Source organism: Syngnathoides biaculeatus, chromosome 16 (assembly GCF_019802595.1).
Source record: "Syngnathoides biaculeatus isolate LvHL_M chromosome 16, ASM1980259v1, whole genome shotgun sequence".
NCBI lineage: Eukaryota > Metazoa > Chordata > Actinopteri > Syngnathiformes > Syngnathidae > Syngnathoides > Syngnathoides biaculeatus.
The window spans coordinates 21,628,699-21,644,014 of NC_084655.1; the positions used below are offsets into that span (position 1 = coordinate 21,628,699).

Here is a 15,316-nt window from a genome sequence, read left to right on the forward strand (position 1 = left end):
CTTAACATTCCGCTCGCATTTTTTCGCAGCCCATTTGCATTTTTATGCAAGCCTAAAGCAGCGACTGAGTTAGTGCTTCATAATAATCGGCCAATCAGATTAACAAAAAGCGCTGAGACTAGCCCCCACCCCCACCCCGACTCGGCGACAGTTTTGAGTCTTAATAAAACGGCCGGGCAGACGTGTCGATCACAATCAGGCCCGCCGGCCGCAGGCGGCAGTCTCGGCAATCTCCCGCTCTCATCCCAATCCCTCCTCTGTTGTCTGTCCGCGCTCGGCAACCAGATTAGAATGATTGAAACAAACGCACATGAAATATTCATACGGAATAATAAGAGATGTGTGCAATGCTTGAGGGATGAACGTTCCATCGCCCTTCCGCATGAAATCTGGCTCGCCTGCGGCCGTTCAAATGAAACGTTTCTTCCCATCACTCTAACCTTCACTAACTCCCTCCCTTTGTCTCGCCCTCGCTCGCCCTGTCACTCGCCGCCCTCCGTATCTGTCACTCTTCCGCCATTAGCATATTACGCCCCCGTTTTGCTTCAATTTGCGCTCCCGTTTGGACCCTTCTACGTCTGCCGCCGTCTCTCGCAGGCCAAGTGAAGGTGGTGTTCATCCTGTACAAGAACCTGGGCTCCTTCCTGTCCACGGAGAACGCCACGGTCAAGATGGACGCCCAGTCGGCCCACGACCGCAGGCGCCTGGCGGTCAACTCCCACGTCATCTCGGCCTCCATCAACAAGGAGTCGAGCCGCGTTTTCCTCACCGAACCGGTCGTCTTCACCCTTAAACATCTACAGGTGGTTTTCTAGAAAGTTTCTCTTATCAGCGCTAGACGACAGCAGGGAACTTAATAACGAGGAGATTTTTTTTTTTTTTTTTTCAAAAATGCGCTGAAGTCCTTGCTGTCACCCGTTAATTGCCATAAAACCTAAACGTCGCATTTAGATGTGTTGTCTTCAATTTGGCAAATTAAAAGTCAAACCTTATTGCTCACACGCAATGCAAAATGCCATCGACTGGCTACATTGGCGTTATCACGACCTTACAAATGATGGTGCAGCAGCACATGTAGACAGACAATATAAGAACACTCGGGCTTATTCTTTGTGCGCAACAAAAAATCAACTTCAGTAATATGAATGCCGCTTTCTGAGCAGTTGTGCCCGTCTTCTTAGTGTATACAGTAGAGCCTCGGTTCTCGACCACAATCCGTTCTAGAAGGCAGTTCGAAAAACCATTTTGGCTGAAAACTAAATCAACCGCCGCGCGAGTTATGTTAATTAAGCTTTTTTTTTCCGGGGGTTCCTTCGAATAACAAAGCGTGTCGTGGGTGGGTCAGCTGGTCTGGCCGCCCGTGTTCAGTTATTTCCGGGTTTTGCTGGGGGCGTTTGAGTACCGATTTTCGTTCGAAAAGAGAAGCAAAAAATTCTCGAAATTTTCGTTCGAAAAACGATTCGTGTGAGAACGGGGACGTTCTCGAACCGAGGGTGTACTACATTTGTATTACAATATGACTTCTACTGCCCCACGGTGGCCAACCGTACGATGGATGCATAAAATTATGAAGGTCCGATTTCCTGGTACCAGTAACGCATTGAGGAGAAGCATTCCGGAACAATCGGATTGATCTTTTTGTTTCCAGGCTTGTGAAAACCTGGTTCCCAAAAGTCCAATCTGCCGAAAATTGGCAGTTTTTGTTGAGCCGCAAGATGTTCGATTGTCGCGATGTTCCTCAGGTTCTATTAAGCAGACTTCGCCACGCCTGTGCTAAGTTTTGTTCTTTTGGTTTTTCCCAGATGGAAAACTACTACAGTCCAAACTGCTCCTTTTGGAACTACTCGGAGCGCTCCATGACGGGCCAGTGGTCCACGCAGGGTTGCAGGCTGCTGGACTCCAACGGCACACACACCACCTGCTCCTGCAGCCACCTCACCAACTTCGCCGTGCTCATGACCCACCACGACACCGACGTGAGTACGCGGGAGGCCGTCGTTCGCCGCCGGGTCCGATTTGACCCATCTGATGTACCGTAATTTCCGGCCTACAAGCCGTCTATGCGGTGATGCAGCTAATTTGTGCATTTTTTTCTAACAACCGCGAGGGGGCACTCAAGTGGAAAAGATAAGAATGAGACCGGTGGAATACATGTGCTGAGGAATTAACTTTTACCGGCCTTGCTAGCGCTGCGCTAGCGTTAGCGCTGTGCTTGCGTGTTTTCACTGTGTTACTGGTGTGTCTCAGTGATATTTACTGATAAGTTTTATTTTAACTGGCCCTATTAGCACTAGCTTTAGCGCGGCGTTAGTGCTGGTGTTAGCGCTAGTGTTAGTGTGGTGCTAGCATGGTACTGGTGTTAGCGCCGCACTGGCGTTAAACTCTTTCTGTGTAAATATCTTGTGTTTCAATGTGGGTTTCGATGTGGGCACTTGCGACTTTTACACAGCTGCGGCGTATGTGTGTACCAAATGGTATTTCCTTTCCAAATGTAGTGGGTAAGGCTTATAACCAGGTGCGCACCTTAGGCCGGGAATTACAGCATTTTTACGGTAGGTTGTAACGGACCGAGGCCTACCCCCAATTGCAAGTAATTGTTTATGATTTCTTATATTAATTAGTTCAAACTGGATCCACGAATAGAAGTTGTCAAGCAATAAAGAGAATTTACCGTAATTTCCATCTTACAAGCCGCGACTTTTTTCACATTCGGTTTATGCGGTGATGTGGCCAATTTGTGCATTTTTTTTTTCTAACGGCCGCAAGGGGGCACTCAAGCGGAAAAAGTAAGAATGAGACCGGTGGAATATATGTGCCGAGGAAGTGACTTTTACCGGCCCTGTTACCGCTGCGCTACCGTTAGCGTTGTGCTACCATTAGCACTGTGCTAGCGTGTTTTTGCTGTGTTACTGGCGTGTCTCAGTGATATTTACCAGTAATTTTTATTTTAACCCGCAATGTTAGCGTTAGCGTTAGTGCTAGCTTTAGCGCGGCGTTAGCGCTAGTACTAGCGTTAGCGCCACGCTAGCCTTAAACTATTTCTGTGTAAATATCTCATGTTTCAATGTGGGTTGCGGCTTTTACACAGCTGCGGCGTATGTATGTACCGAATGGTATTTCCTTTTCAAATGTAGTGGGTGAGGCTTATAACCAGGTGCGCTCTGTAGGCCGGGAATTACGGTAGGATGTAACGGATCGAGGCCTGCGCCCAATTGCAAGTATTTTTTTTTTAAATGATTTTAGTTGTCAAGCAATAAAGAGAAATTAGTTGAACTTTTTAATAGCCTCCGAGAAAAGCAGGAACAAACACGTGCGGGGGAGACTCTCCATGACTTCCATTCACAACCCAGACTAAACGTAGCTCCTCCCCATCAGAATCCGAATCATCTTTACTTGCCAAGTATGTCAAAAACACACAAAGAATGTGTCTGTGCTTAGCTGGACAAAAATTACTTTAGCACTTGGCCCCTCACATCTTTCCATACTGTTTTTTTTTTTTTATTATTATTATATGAGAACTTCAAATAACCGCTACCTCTATATTCTGGTTTTCAACAGGACTTTTTTTTTTTTTTTTCCCTTTTGACTATTTCTGTCTTTTTGTTGCCAGTTTTCTGCCCTTATAATGAGCATAATCATATTAACAATGAAGGGCTAGTTGATTGTTAATTTTCCCGATCAGTGATGAAGGAAATGCGTGGCGGTGCCCGCCTCTAACGGCCACGCGGTCCAGCAGTGGGAGTAATTAATGCACGGCGGGCTGACAGGCTCTTTGTTTTGAAATATTTCCCTCTTTTCATCTTTCAAGCCGACACTCGCGCAGGCTTACAAATTCCTGTCCCGCTATTTCCAGCTGACATTCACATTTTTTCTTTTTTACCCAGGACGTCTTGTCTCTTGTCTTCACACTTTAGCTCTTTGCATATATTTACAAATATTAAACGGAGCGGCGTTTTGGTTTCTCTCCCTTCCCCCTTTGTTCTGTCGCCGCGCTCGGTCCTCATCCCTCATCCCGTCGTCTTCCTCGCATTTTGTCTCATGTCGTTGCCGCCTCGATTTGTCTCTTTTTTTTTATCCTCACGTTTCCCCCCCCACCCCCCCCGCCACTTTTCTCCCGCCTTCATTTTTTTCCTCCTTCAGTTCCAGGGCAGAATGCACGAGCTGATCCTGTTCGTGATCACCTGGGTCGGGATCGTGATCTCGCTGGTGTGCCTGGCCATCTGCATCTCCACCTTCTGCTTCCTGCGCGGCCTGCAGACGGACCGCAACACCATCCACAAGAACCTGTGCATCAACCTCTTCATCGCCGAGCTGCTCTTCCTCATCGGCATCGACAAGACCGACTACCAGGTGAGCTCGATGGTGTTGGTGAAGTCTGCCGCAAAAATGCTCTCTTTTTTTTTGGGGGGGGGGGGGTGGGGGCTTGGATCGGGAGCACGGGACACTTGATTAGGTGTTCTTGACAGGGCGGCACAGTGGATCAGTTGGGAAAGCTTTGGCCTCACAGTTCTGAGGACCCGACTTCAATCCCGGCCCCGCCTGTGAGGAGTTTGCATGTTCTCCCCATGCCTACGTGGGTTTTTTCCGGGAACTCCCGCGTCCCAGTAACATGCAACCTTAACTGGACACTCTAAATTGCCCCTCGGTGTGATTGTAAGTGCGGCTGTTTATCCCACTGCTGTATCCCACAGCTGGCGTAGGCTCCAGCACTCCCCGCGACCCTCGTGAGGATAAGTGGCTAAGAAAATGGATGGATGTTCTTTACAAAAATAGATCTCGTGTTAAAGAGGAGGATGCAGTTCCCAGGGCAATGCATTTTAATTTGGAGCACCTTTCATGTCACTCAAGGTCACCTTACTGGGTGAAAAGAACATTATCTAAATTATTATCAGAAAACTCTTCATCTTGGCAGGTGGCACGGTGGATCAGCTGGTAAAGTGTTGGCCTCACAGTTCCCAGCCCCGCCTGTGTGGAGTTTGCATGTTCTCCCCGTGCCTGTGTGGTTTTTCTCCGGGAACTCCGGTTTTCCTCCCACAACGTGAATTGGACACGCTAAATTGCCCCTAGGTGTGATTGTGAGTGCAGCTGTTTGTCTCAAGGTGCCCTGCGATTGGCCGGCAACCAGTTCAGCGCTCCCCGCGACCCTTGTGAGGATAAGTGGCTAAGAAGATCGATGGATGGGTGCACGATGGCGATATAAAATGCGGACGTTTTTTGGATTGGTTGTGATAAGGTTGATTTTTTTGGGGGGGGGGAAGCAATACAATGAACTGCAACTAATTATGAACTGCACCCCCATGAATGCGGTGTCACTCAAAAAATGAGCATGATGACGTGTGTGAAGTTATGACCTCAAAGTTTGATTTAAGTGAGGCAGGTTTCTCCTTTTTTTTTTTTTTTTTTTTTTTTTTTTTTGTTCCCCCCTCCTCTAACCCGAACCAAACTTCTTGCACTAGTTGATAGTTTTGCCTCTTTTCTGTCCTCTCCACCTGAACTTTCCTCCCTCGTCCATCTCCTCTCTTCTTCGTCTGAACCCCCCCCCCCCCCCCCCGCTTCAGATCGCCTGTCCAATTTTCGCCGGACTCCTCCATTTCTTCTTCTTGGCCGCCTTCTCGTGGATGTGTCTGGAGGGCGTGCAGCTCTATCTCATGCTGGTGGAGGTGTTTGAGAGCGAGTACTCCCGCAAAAAGTACTACTACCTGTGCGGCTACTGCTTCCCCGCGCTGGTGGTGGGCATCTCGGCGGCCATCGACTACAGGAGCTACGGGACCAAGAAAGCGTACGTGCCGCGACGGGCTTTCTCTCCCTCTCTTTTTTTTTTTGTTCCTTTTCCTTTTTGGCACCTGCTGATTGAGAAGTACCCCCGGCAGGGAGTGTAATATCCCACGCGTCCCCGCAGACCGGCCTCCGTGAACGCACTTAGCCAAAAGCCTGATGATTTTAGCCTTCACATTATAATCCGCCGAGACAGACAAATAGTGTGTGACTGTGTCTGAGCGCACTTGGGTCTAATTCCCTCCTCCTCTGTGTGCCACTCCAGATGCTGGCTGCGGGTGGATAACTACTTCATCTGGAGCTTCATTGGACCCGTTTCATTTGTTATTATGGTATTAGCTTTACTGTATGCCAGCACTTTCTCTCTCGCGCGCTTCTCGATATTGCGCAGCCGAACCTGAAGAGCGTCTGGTGGCACTTTTATCGAGGTTACGGAGAGTGCAAAGGCGGGCGCTTGGCTGCACGCTCCGCTGCGCTTTTATTTGATTGGTCTTTTTCCCCTCTCTCTCTTTCTCTCTTTTTCTTTTTTTTTTTTGTCTTAGCTCAACCTGGTTCTGCTGATGATCACTTTACACAAGATGATTCGAAATTCATCGGCGCTCAAGCCTGACTCCAGCCGCCTGGATAGCATCAAGTGAGATGGACTTTTAGCTCGAGTTTTTAATTTTGTCGTGTTTTCACCGTTAAGGGCGGACGTAATGCTGAGGAATGGATTTGTTTTTCACAAAGGGAAATACAGAAATACAAAACGAGTGTTTCAAGATACAAGTAGTTACTCAGTCGATATTTTGCTCGGATTTGCGGTGGAAAACTGGAGCTAGAAGCCTTACAGTACATGGTCGAGTTGAATTCCACTCAACTCACAATCACCGGCACTTTGGCACATAATGAAGGAGTCCTCCAAAATACACTTGCAGGTCTTTTTTCCCACTCCCAGTTGAACATTATTTTCTAACAAAAGAATTTTGCACACAAATGGATATGAAATCATCACACAGCTGTACTTTCTGCTAGCTTAATGCTACCACACGAAGCAAAATTCCTTAAAAGGCTACTGAATAAAAGGTTGTACTGTTATAACCCTCCGAGCAACGGAGGTTTGAACAACGGTGCAGCAACACATGTAGACTTCACCATCTATATCTGTATGGCAGTATTACGCTGCCCTCTGGTGGCCATGGCGCATTCACCAGAATGAGCCACACTTAATCATAAGGGATAAACTGTTCATTTGAATACATTGTATTTAATTATTACTGTAGGTTTTTAAAGTATGATACTATATAGTACTATTATTATTTTTTTTTATAAAAATTGGAGGGGAGGCTAAAACGGATTCATGTACTCACTATTAATTTCAAATGGGAAAGATTATTGGAAATATTCTGGAACTGTAGAAGCAGTTGTAAGAAGTTGCATCTGTTTTTTTTTTAATATTGGTTGTCACACAAGAAGTGAACCCTTTGTAAAATTTCAAAAAAATAAATCACTTCCTTACCTTTACAAATCAGAGAATGACATATTCTTCTCACAATTTTGGTGTTCTTTTGAAATAAGTCGCGCAAGAAAAAGTGTGATGACTTGACACTGTCTTCCAGGTCCTGGGTGTTGGGGGCCATCACCCTGCTCTTCCTTTTGGGGCTGACGTGGGCGTTCGGCCTGATGTTCATCAACGAGAACTCGCTGATCATGGCGTACCTCTTCACCACCTTCAACGCCTTCCAGGGCATGTTCATCTTCATCTTCCACTGCGCTCTTCAGAAGAAGGTACTCGATGAGGCGCCATTGACGCGTCGTTCACGGCAGCCCCGTTTTGCTGCAAACCGACTGCATCCTTGGGATTTGGGGCAGGTTTTTTTCCTTCGGATTCAAGTCTTGCTAAGTTTTCTCACGGGTTTTCAATGATGGGGTTGCTGAGGTCTCAAAGGCACGCTACAAAATTTGGCCTTCGTGTTCGTCGAGGCTGACTACGGATAAAATGTGGGCAGCGGGCAGTTTTGGAGCACGTCGGATGAAGCTTCCTCGCCTTGGTCCAGTTTTTCGAGTCGGCGTCAGCGGAGGGGAGGCACCAGTTGGCTAAACTGCTGCTCAATAAATGTTCCATCGTGATAGCTTTCCTGGGTCGTCCTCGGGGTCTCTTTCCGATGCGACATGCCCGGAACACCTCACCAGGGAGGCGTCCGAATCAGATGCCCCAGCCACCTCATCTGGCCCCTCTCAATGCGGAGGAGCAGCGGCTCGACACCGAGCCCCTCCCGGATGACCGAGCTTCTCGCCCGTTCTCTAAGGGAGAGCCCGGACACACCGAGGACGACCCAGGATACGCTGGAGAGACCATGTCTCTCGGCTGGCTTGGGAACACCTCGGGATCCCTCCGGAAGAGCTGGAAGAAGTGGCTGGGGGAAGGGAAGTCTGGGGATCCCTGCTGAAGCTACTTCCGCCGCGACCCGACCTGGAAAAACGGTAGATAATGAATGGATGGATGGATGGATGGACGGAAACAAACTAGATCAAAATGTGTGAGCCATTGGGATGATAACCAATAGTCAGATTAAAGATCCCACCGGGCGTCCACGGCAATCACGGCCCGGCACGTTGTCTGGTTTCGTACCCTCGCGTGGTTTTGCAAACGTCACATTTTGGCAACAGTGGCCTGAAGTGGGCTCCACCCTGGACCGTTTGCTAGCCAATCGCAGGTCACGCGACAGAGACAAAGAAGAAGAAGAAAAACAAAACAATCAAAACATTCACGCCTATGGACTATGTGGAGTTGTAGTCCACATACATTGCGCTCCTTTCTTCAGCTGGAAAAGCGGTGGCCTCACAGTTCTGAGGTCCCGGGTTCGATCCCAGACCCACCTGTCTGGAGTTTGCACGTTCTCCCCGTGCCTGCGTGGCTTTTCTCCGGGCACTCCGGTTTCCTCCCACATCCCAAAAGCGTGCGGCATTAATTGGACACCCTAAATTGTGAGGATAAGCGGCAAACAAAATGGATGGATGATCGAGAGTCCAAAGGTGAAAAAAAACAAATTTTCAAGCATGCAACTAACATAGTTGTTCCGGACTTTCAACCAAAATGAAAAGAACAAAATCCGCAGAGGAATAAACAGCGGACATATTTCATCCGTTTGAGCGGGCCCGAAAAACCGATGCAGCCAGCCTCGAGTCTGACACCCGTGCGACCACGGCTTGATTGTTTTTGGATTCTGATTTGCGTGTTGCAGGTCCACAAGGAGTACAGTAAGTGCCTGCGTCACTCGTACTGCTGCAGCCGCACGCCCGCCGGCAGCTCCCACGGCGCCATGAAGAACTCGGGCCTGCGCGCCAACAACCGCTACTACAGCGGCAGCCAAGCCCGCCACGCGGCGGTTCACAGACAGGTGCGGCCGAGACGGACGCTTTGCGCGTGACGCGTTTTGTTTTTTTAACCTTTTTACACGTCCGCCGGGCCTCATCCGTCCCCCGCTGAGCGCGGAAATTGTGCACAAATGAAGTGTCTCTTACGTGTGTTATTGTGTTTGACCTGAAAGGGATGGATTCGTCGGCCTTTATTTTTGCGAGCAAATTTTGAGTCATAACAGGAAAAATCACCTTGAAAATATAGGAGCCCTTTTTTGCTCGCCAGCCGTGTTGCATTTTAGCACCCCGTTTAACTTTTTGCCAGATAGACACAGTGGCCACGTCATTAGGTACGCCCTTCACAATAGAACTGTATCGAAATTGATCTTATATTACAATTGCATTACAAATTATTTACTTTAAATTCAGATTTTTTTACATGGTATAACAATGATACGCGGTACTATAATCTCTTCATTAATTAGGTCTTTTTTTTCCATTATCATTAAATGTAAAAGAACAATGCACAGTAGATGATCATTATTGTAATTGTCATTACAGTCATTTGTTGGTTGGAAGGGACACGTCACATTTTTCTATGTTTGGTCCAATACAAAAATATGATACATTATTTTTTTAATCCATGAAAATTACTGTTCTTTTTTTTTTTACATCCACTTTATCACTTTTACTTGTGAAACGTTAATATGCAGTATCATTTATTTATTTTATCCTTACTTCAATTAAAAAAACTGAATACATTAGAAGAATTGTTTTGTATTATTATTTTTAAATAATTAGCATTGTGTTGTTAAGCAATGTAATTGTTGTTTTCAAAATAATTTTATTTTTTGTTGTTGATTAGGTGGGAGATATTATTGTGATGGGACGGTGGTCAGCTGGTAAAGCTTTAGCCTCACAGTTCTGAGGACCCGGGTATGATCCCGTCCCCACCTGTGTGGAGTTTGCGTGGGTTTTCTCGGGGTGGGCACTCCGGTTTACCCCCACATCCCACAAACATGCAACATTAATTGCACACTCTAAATTGCCCCTAGGTGTGATTGTGAGTGCGACTGTTGTTTGTCTTTATGTGCCCTGCGATTGGCTGGCGACCGGTTCAGGGTGTACCCTGCCTCCCGCCCGTTGACAGCTGGGACAGGCTCCAGCACTCCCCGCGACCCTCGTGAGGATAAGCGGCAAAAGAAAATGGATGGCTAGATGGATATTATGGTCTTAAACTCAGCACATACGCAAAGTTGTTCCGAATAATGCGCGTCAGTCCAAACATAAAGATTATTGCATCGAATCTGATTAGATTGTGCAATGTCCAATTTCGTGTGATGTTAATTAAATGCGCGTAAGCCAGACGTTTTCCTTGACAAAGGTGTCGTTTGGTCTCCATCTGCCGTACAGTTGAGCACCGTTTCGAGGCAACAATCAGGCAATGTGCCGAAATAGCAGGCGATCAACTCTTTTTCATAGTGGGAATAGATCAGCAACTGCAATCATGTCTTGCACATCACGTCGTCATTTGGCCCCCTCTTGACGACGTGAAATCGCCTCTTTGTGTGGCTTGTTTTCTTTGTTTTCCTTATAGCAAAGCCTGCAGTTGTGATTACAGCATCCCCGCTGAGCGGGAAATCTTTCACCCCCACCCCAAACCGCTACACACTTACGTGTTTTTTTTTTTTTTTCTCACGCCGCGCCGCTCTTTCCCTCAGAGTCGGATCCGCCGCATGTGGAACGACACGGTTCGGAAGCAGATGGAGTCTTCCTTCATGGCGGGGGATATCAACAGCACGCCCACGCTCAACCGCGGTGAGTTTTCCCTCCGTTGGCGCCGCGCCGCCCTTGTGTACGGGACGCCGATGGAAATTTAGTAGCGCGTCACAAAGGCTTTTTTAGCTTGTACCGTGACTACAAAACTTAAAAACCGTAGCATCACGAGCGCTTCATCGTAAACCCTTCCGGAGCAATTTTGTTCGGCCAAGGGAAAGCGAAGGACAAAAGGGGCTAAATGGCGTAGAGACAGAACCAACGTTCCTTCTAATTTCTTACGTGTCTGGGCAAACACACTAAGCCCGTGAGCGCCCCCTTTGGCCACCGTGAGCAACGTCAGACCGACGCACTGTGGTCAGATCAGTGTCATCCATTGAAGTTACATGCCTCATTCAAAGATTCAGATTACAGCATTTACATTCCCATCAAAACACTTTTAAGAACAATTTTGTGTTTTTGCAAACTTACAATGAAAATGTCAACAAACAAAAAATACATTGCTAACCAAACCAAGCCAACTATGAATTGTAAATTTGAAATGTCGCATCCAACTTTGTTTCATTTTTTTTTTTTAACCCACAATGATATCCACGTCTGTTTTTCTTGGTGCAAAACTGAATTATTGCTTGCAGAATATCTTTCGCAATGCATGTTGAAAGTTGAATGATGCTCCCAAACAGTTTTAAGGTTAATGTTATGAGGTCTCCTATTTTTAAAATACAGAATTAGCTTTTTGTGCAGTGTATTGTCTGTGCTTTCATCCTCGATCAGGCTGCGCCATGGTGGAATTTTAACATTATACACCATCTCATCCTGCACTTTCTCCTTGGCTTCAGACCAGACCTTTCTCACTCAAAAAATAGAAAATCTCGTCCAGTTTCACCACTTTTTCTTCCATTATTATTATTATTATTATTCACATACTCCAACATTCATGAAAACAAGAGCATATCTTTTTTGTTTTAACTTTTGCCATTATCATCTAGAGTAATCATAAGCAGCACCTCGAACTCGTCTTTGCTCTACGTCTCACGAAAGCCCCGGTGGTGGGCGGTGTTTGTAATTATGAGTGTACCCCTTTAAGAGCGGGGAGGTGGGCGGTGTCAGGTAAACAGGGAAATAGAGTTTGTGGCATGGTGTGGCCAAGCAGCAGCTTGTTAGAGACCACTGGTGCCGTGTTTTAAAGGCTGTGGTTCACTGGGCTTTATCAGTTTTCATGTGCGCAATTGCGCAGGTGCGCAGCTTCTAGGGAACATTTGACAGAACGGTGGCCGTAAATTTCATTTCGATCAGTGAACTGATTCTAAAATAGACGTGGTGGAAATTCAAACGAAGTTAAAGAGACTGGCCAATGCACAGATTTTGCTGTTGCTTGTTTGAATGACAAATTTGAGAGTGAAATAAATAGTGTGCTATAGAGCTGGTGCTAGCTAGCGGGTTCTCCTTTGTTTTGCAAATTACTCTAAAGAAATCGCTGGCAATTTTTTATTTTATACACACCTGCAGAAATATATCTTCCACAAGCCTAATTGATGAAGGTTTGATTCCCACTCTGGGACCCTCCCGGGTGATCTTACAATATTACTCACAGCATCCAATCTTCTGGACGAGCTTAGATTTCTCTGAAGTACAAAACCCAAACCGAATCGCAATAACTTTTTGTCATCACCGCAGTGCACGTCGGCGGTAGCCGCTCACTTTTACGCCACCCTGAAGTACCGAGATGGATAAAATGTGATCTGCCAAAACAAAACGGGAGCCCCAATTACGATGCCTCTTCATCTCTTTGATTTTAACACTTGACTGTGCTTGTGATGCACAACAATTTCTGGCGTGTCCCGGAAACAAGGTGCTCCCGACGCGCACACGCAAATGAAGTCCTTTGCCCTACTTTCTCCCCGCACTTCAATCCGGTAGCTCGGATATTCCTACGAGGACATCACAGTGAGCGTATCCACATTAATTTGGTGGTGTTTGCCGCCGTGAAAAAAAATAAAAAATAATGCCTGGCGAGAGGAGGTATGAAAATGTGGTTGAAGCGACATAAGAGAACAAGCCAGCAAAAGTAGAAAGCGGGCGGCGAGCTTTGCCAGAGGCTTTGACGGAGGGAGGGAGGGGGAAATGATGAATAAATAGCCGAGCGTGAGCGCTTCTTTTTATTTTCCACGTGACGAAGGCTTGGGCGGGCCGTACCTGCAGCCCGCACTTAGCGTCTGCGCGCTCTCCGTCATGCTGTCCTGTTTTTAATTTCATGGCATTTCTGCTCGCGTTTGCCTCGGGCCTTTTTTCCCACCGCGTCCTCGCTTCTATTTGTCTTTTTGGTGGCATTCACATTTTCTGTGCAAAATTAACTGTGTTTCAATGGCTGCACTCCGGGACTACATAATGGCATGCATTACTGTTCCCCACATTCAACCCTCCCCCCTCCCCCCACCCCATCCTGTCTGCACTGTTGAGAGCCAACAGAAAACAAATGGCAATAACGGCAAACAGCGACTTTGCCTTTTGACTGTTGTTTTTTTTTTTTTTTTTTTTATTTTATTTTACTCAAAGGTTACAATCATGAAGCTGTGAAATGTCTCCATAAAACACCCCCATAACAAAAACAGCCCCTTTGGAGCAACTGTAAACATTTGTGTCATTTCTGGTGTTATTACCCAGCGACATTGACTGGGCTTGATTTGCATGCGTTTGATGCAAACAGCCCATTTATGATTATGTATGGGTTGTTTTTTTGGGGGGGAATATTACAGCGGCCATGGGCAACCACCTTCTGGCGAACCCGGTGCTGCAGACCCGCAGTGGCACGTCCCCTTACAACACGCTGCTGGCTGAAAGCTTCACCCCGCCCTCACCTGGCATCTTCAACTCCACCGGTTCGTCCTACTACACACACACGTTTATGTATATGTAGATAAAAGTGTGCGCTTGGGGTTGAAAAACTAAAGAATATTTTTAGTCGACCATAACGTGCTGAAAGTTGGGTGCGATTATGCCGCAACACTTGGCCAGTATCTGTAAGATTTCGGGATGCGGATGCAAATATGCAGGAGCATGCGGCGCAGATGGAGGATACAGGTGCATCGCAATACATTGGAATATTGTTGAAAGGTTTATGAATATTGCTGAAAAGTTTCGGAATACTATTAAGCAATTTTTTTTCAACAGTGTGAGTGGGTAATTCCTTTCATACGGAGCCCATAAAGGGGGATTGGGGGTAAAAATGTAACTGGTTTCTCATTGTAATGAGTTACTTACTCATTACTTACTCATTGTAATGACTAACTTTCTCATTGTGATGAGTAACTTTCTCATTGTAATGAGTAATTTACTCATGAGTAAGTTACTCATTACAATAAGTTTTGAAAAACGGTTACCTGTGGGTCGTAGTTTATTTTCCTGCTAGCGCTAGCTTCCTGCGTTCCAGGTAGTCGTAGCCTATTTACCTGCTAGCGGTAGCTTCCAGAATAAGGGTATTTTATACATGCACACATGCAATGGACGAGTTACTCATTACAATGAGAAACTTACTTGTTACAATGAGAAAGTTTCTCATTACAATGAGAAACCAATAAGTGTTTTTTTTTTTCGTAGGTCCCTTTAGGGGCTCCGTACTTTCAAAAAGTGAAAACTACTTTTAAGGAGGCCAAATCCCCCTTTATTTCTATATGCAAAAATTTCTTGGGATTGTTCATTCTGTGGCGGCACGTTAGGTCAGCTGGAAAGCGTTGGCCTGACAGTTCTGAGGTCCCGAGTTTGCATGTACTCCCCGTGCCTGCGTGGGTTTCCTCCGGGCACTCCGGTTTCCTCCCATATTCCAAAAAAAAAAAACCGTGCAACATTAATTGGACACTCTAAATTGCCCGTAGATGTGATTGTGAGTGCAGCTGTTTGTCTCGATGTGCCCTGCGATTGTCTGGCAACCAGTTCAGGGTGGACCCCGTCTAATGCCCGTTGACAGCTGGGAAAGGCTCCAGCACTCCCTGCGACCCTTGTGGGGATAAGCAGCTAAGAAAATGGATGGATGTTTATTCTGTGATTGTCAAATTTGTTCAAGTCTGGCTTTTTGTGTAATCATCAAAAGATAAATACACCAATTTAATATTTAAGTCTGCGTGTAGTGAATCTATCTGTTTGGCTTTTTGATGTTTAAAAAAATATATTCAAATTTAGTGCGGTATACTACACTACATATACAGTGCTACACAATGCATTGATGGTATGTCACTTCCTTTGTTTGTCCACTCGTTCTGACGTGAAAGCAGGAGTTCAGAACATTCAGAAAGCAAGTCTGCCATCCCCGTAAACCTTTCAAAACATTCTTCATTTTCCACATAATACATGCTCACCGACCCCCCCTCCCTCCCTCCCTCCCTTTATGTTGCTTTCTCAGTGTGCGTTAACCGTCAGACGGATCCAAGCA

The 15,316-nt window shown here is 46.3% G+C and overlaps 1 protein-coding gene across 10 annotated transcripts in view; it reads left to right on the plus strand.

The window, feature by feature from the left end:
* adgrl1a (adhesion G protein-coupled receptor L1a) overlaps window positions 1-15,316 on the plus strand; it is a 266,475-nt gene that overhangs the window by 245,119 nt on the left and 6,040 nt on the right. For all 10 annotated transcript variants that reach the window (XM_061847086.1, XM_061847084.1, XM_061847087.1 and 7 more), the window contains 10 exons: window positions 598-803; window positions 1,803-1,976; window positions 4,141-4,350; window positions 5,559-5,779; window positions 6,041-6,107; window positions 6,318-6,409; window positions 7,374-7,542; window positions 9,000-9,155; window positions 10,836-10,932; window positions 13,647-13,769. In XM_061847086.1, coding sequence (XP_061703070.1) covers window positions 598-803; window positions 1,803-1,976; window positions 4,141-4,350; window positions 5,559-5,779; window positions 6,041-6,107; window positions 6,318-6,409; window positions 7,374-7,542; window positions 9,000-9,155; window positions 10,836-10,932; window positions 13,647-13,769 — 1,515 coding nt within the window. The remainder of the gene's footprint in view (window positions 1-597; window positions 804-1,802; window positions 1,977-4,140; window positions 4,351-5,558; window positions 5,780-6,040; window positions 6,108-6,317; window positions 6,410-7,373; window positions 7,543-8,999; window positions 9,156-10,835; window positions 10,933-13,646; window positions 13,770-15,316) is intronic.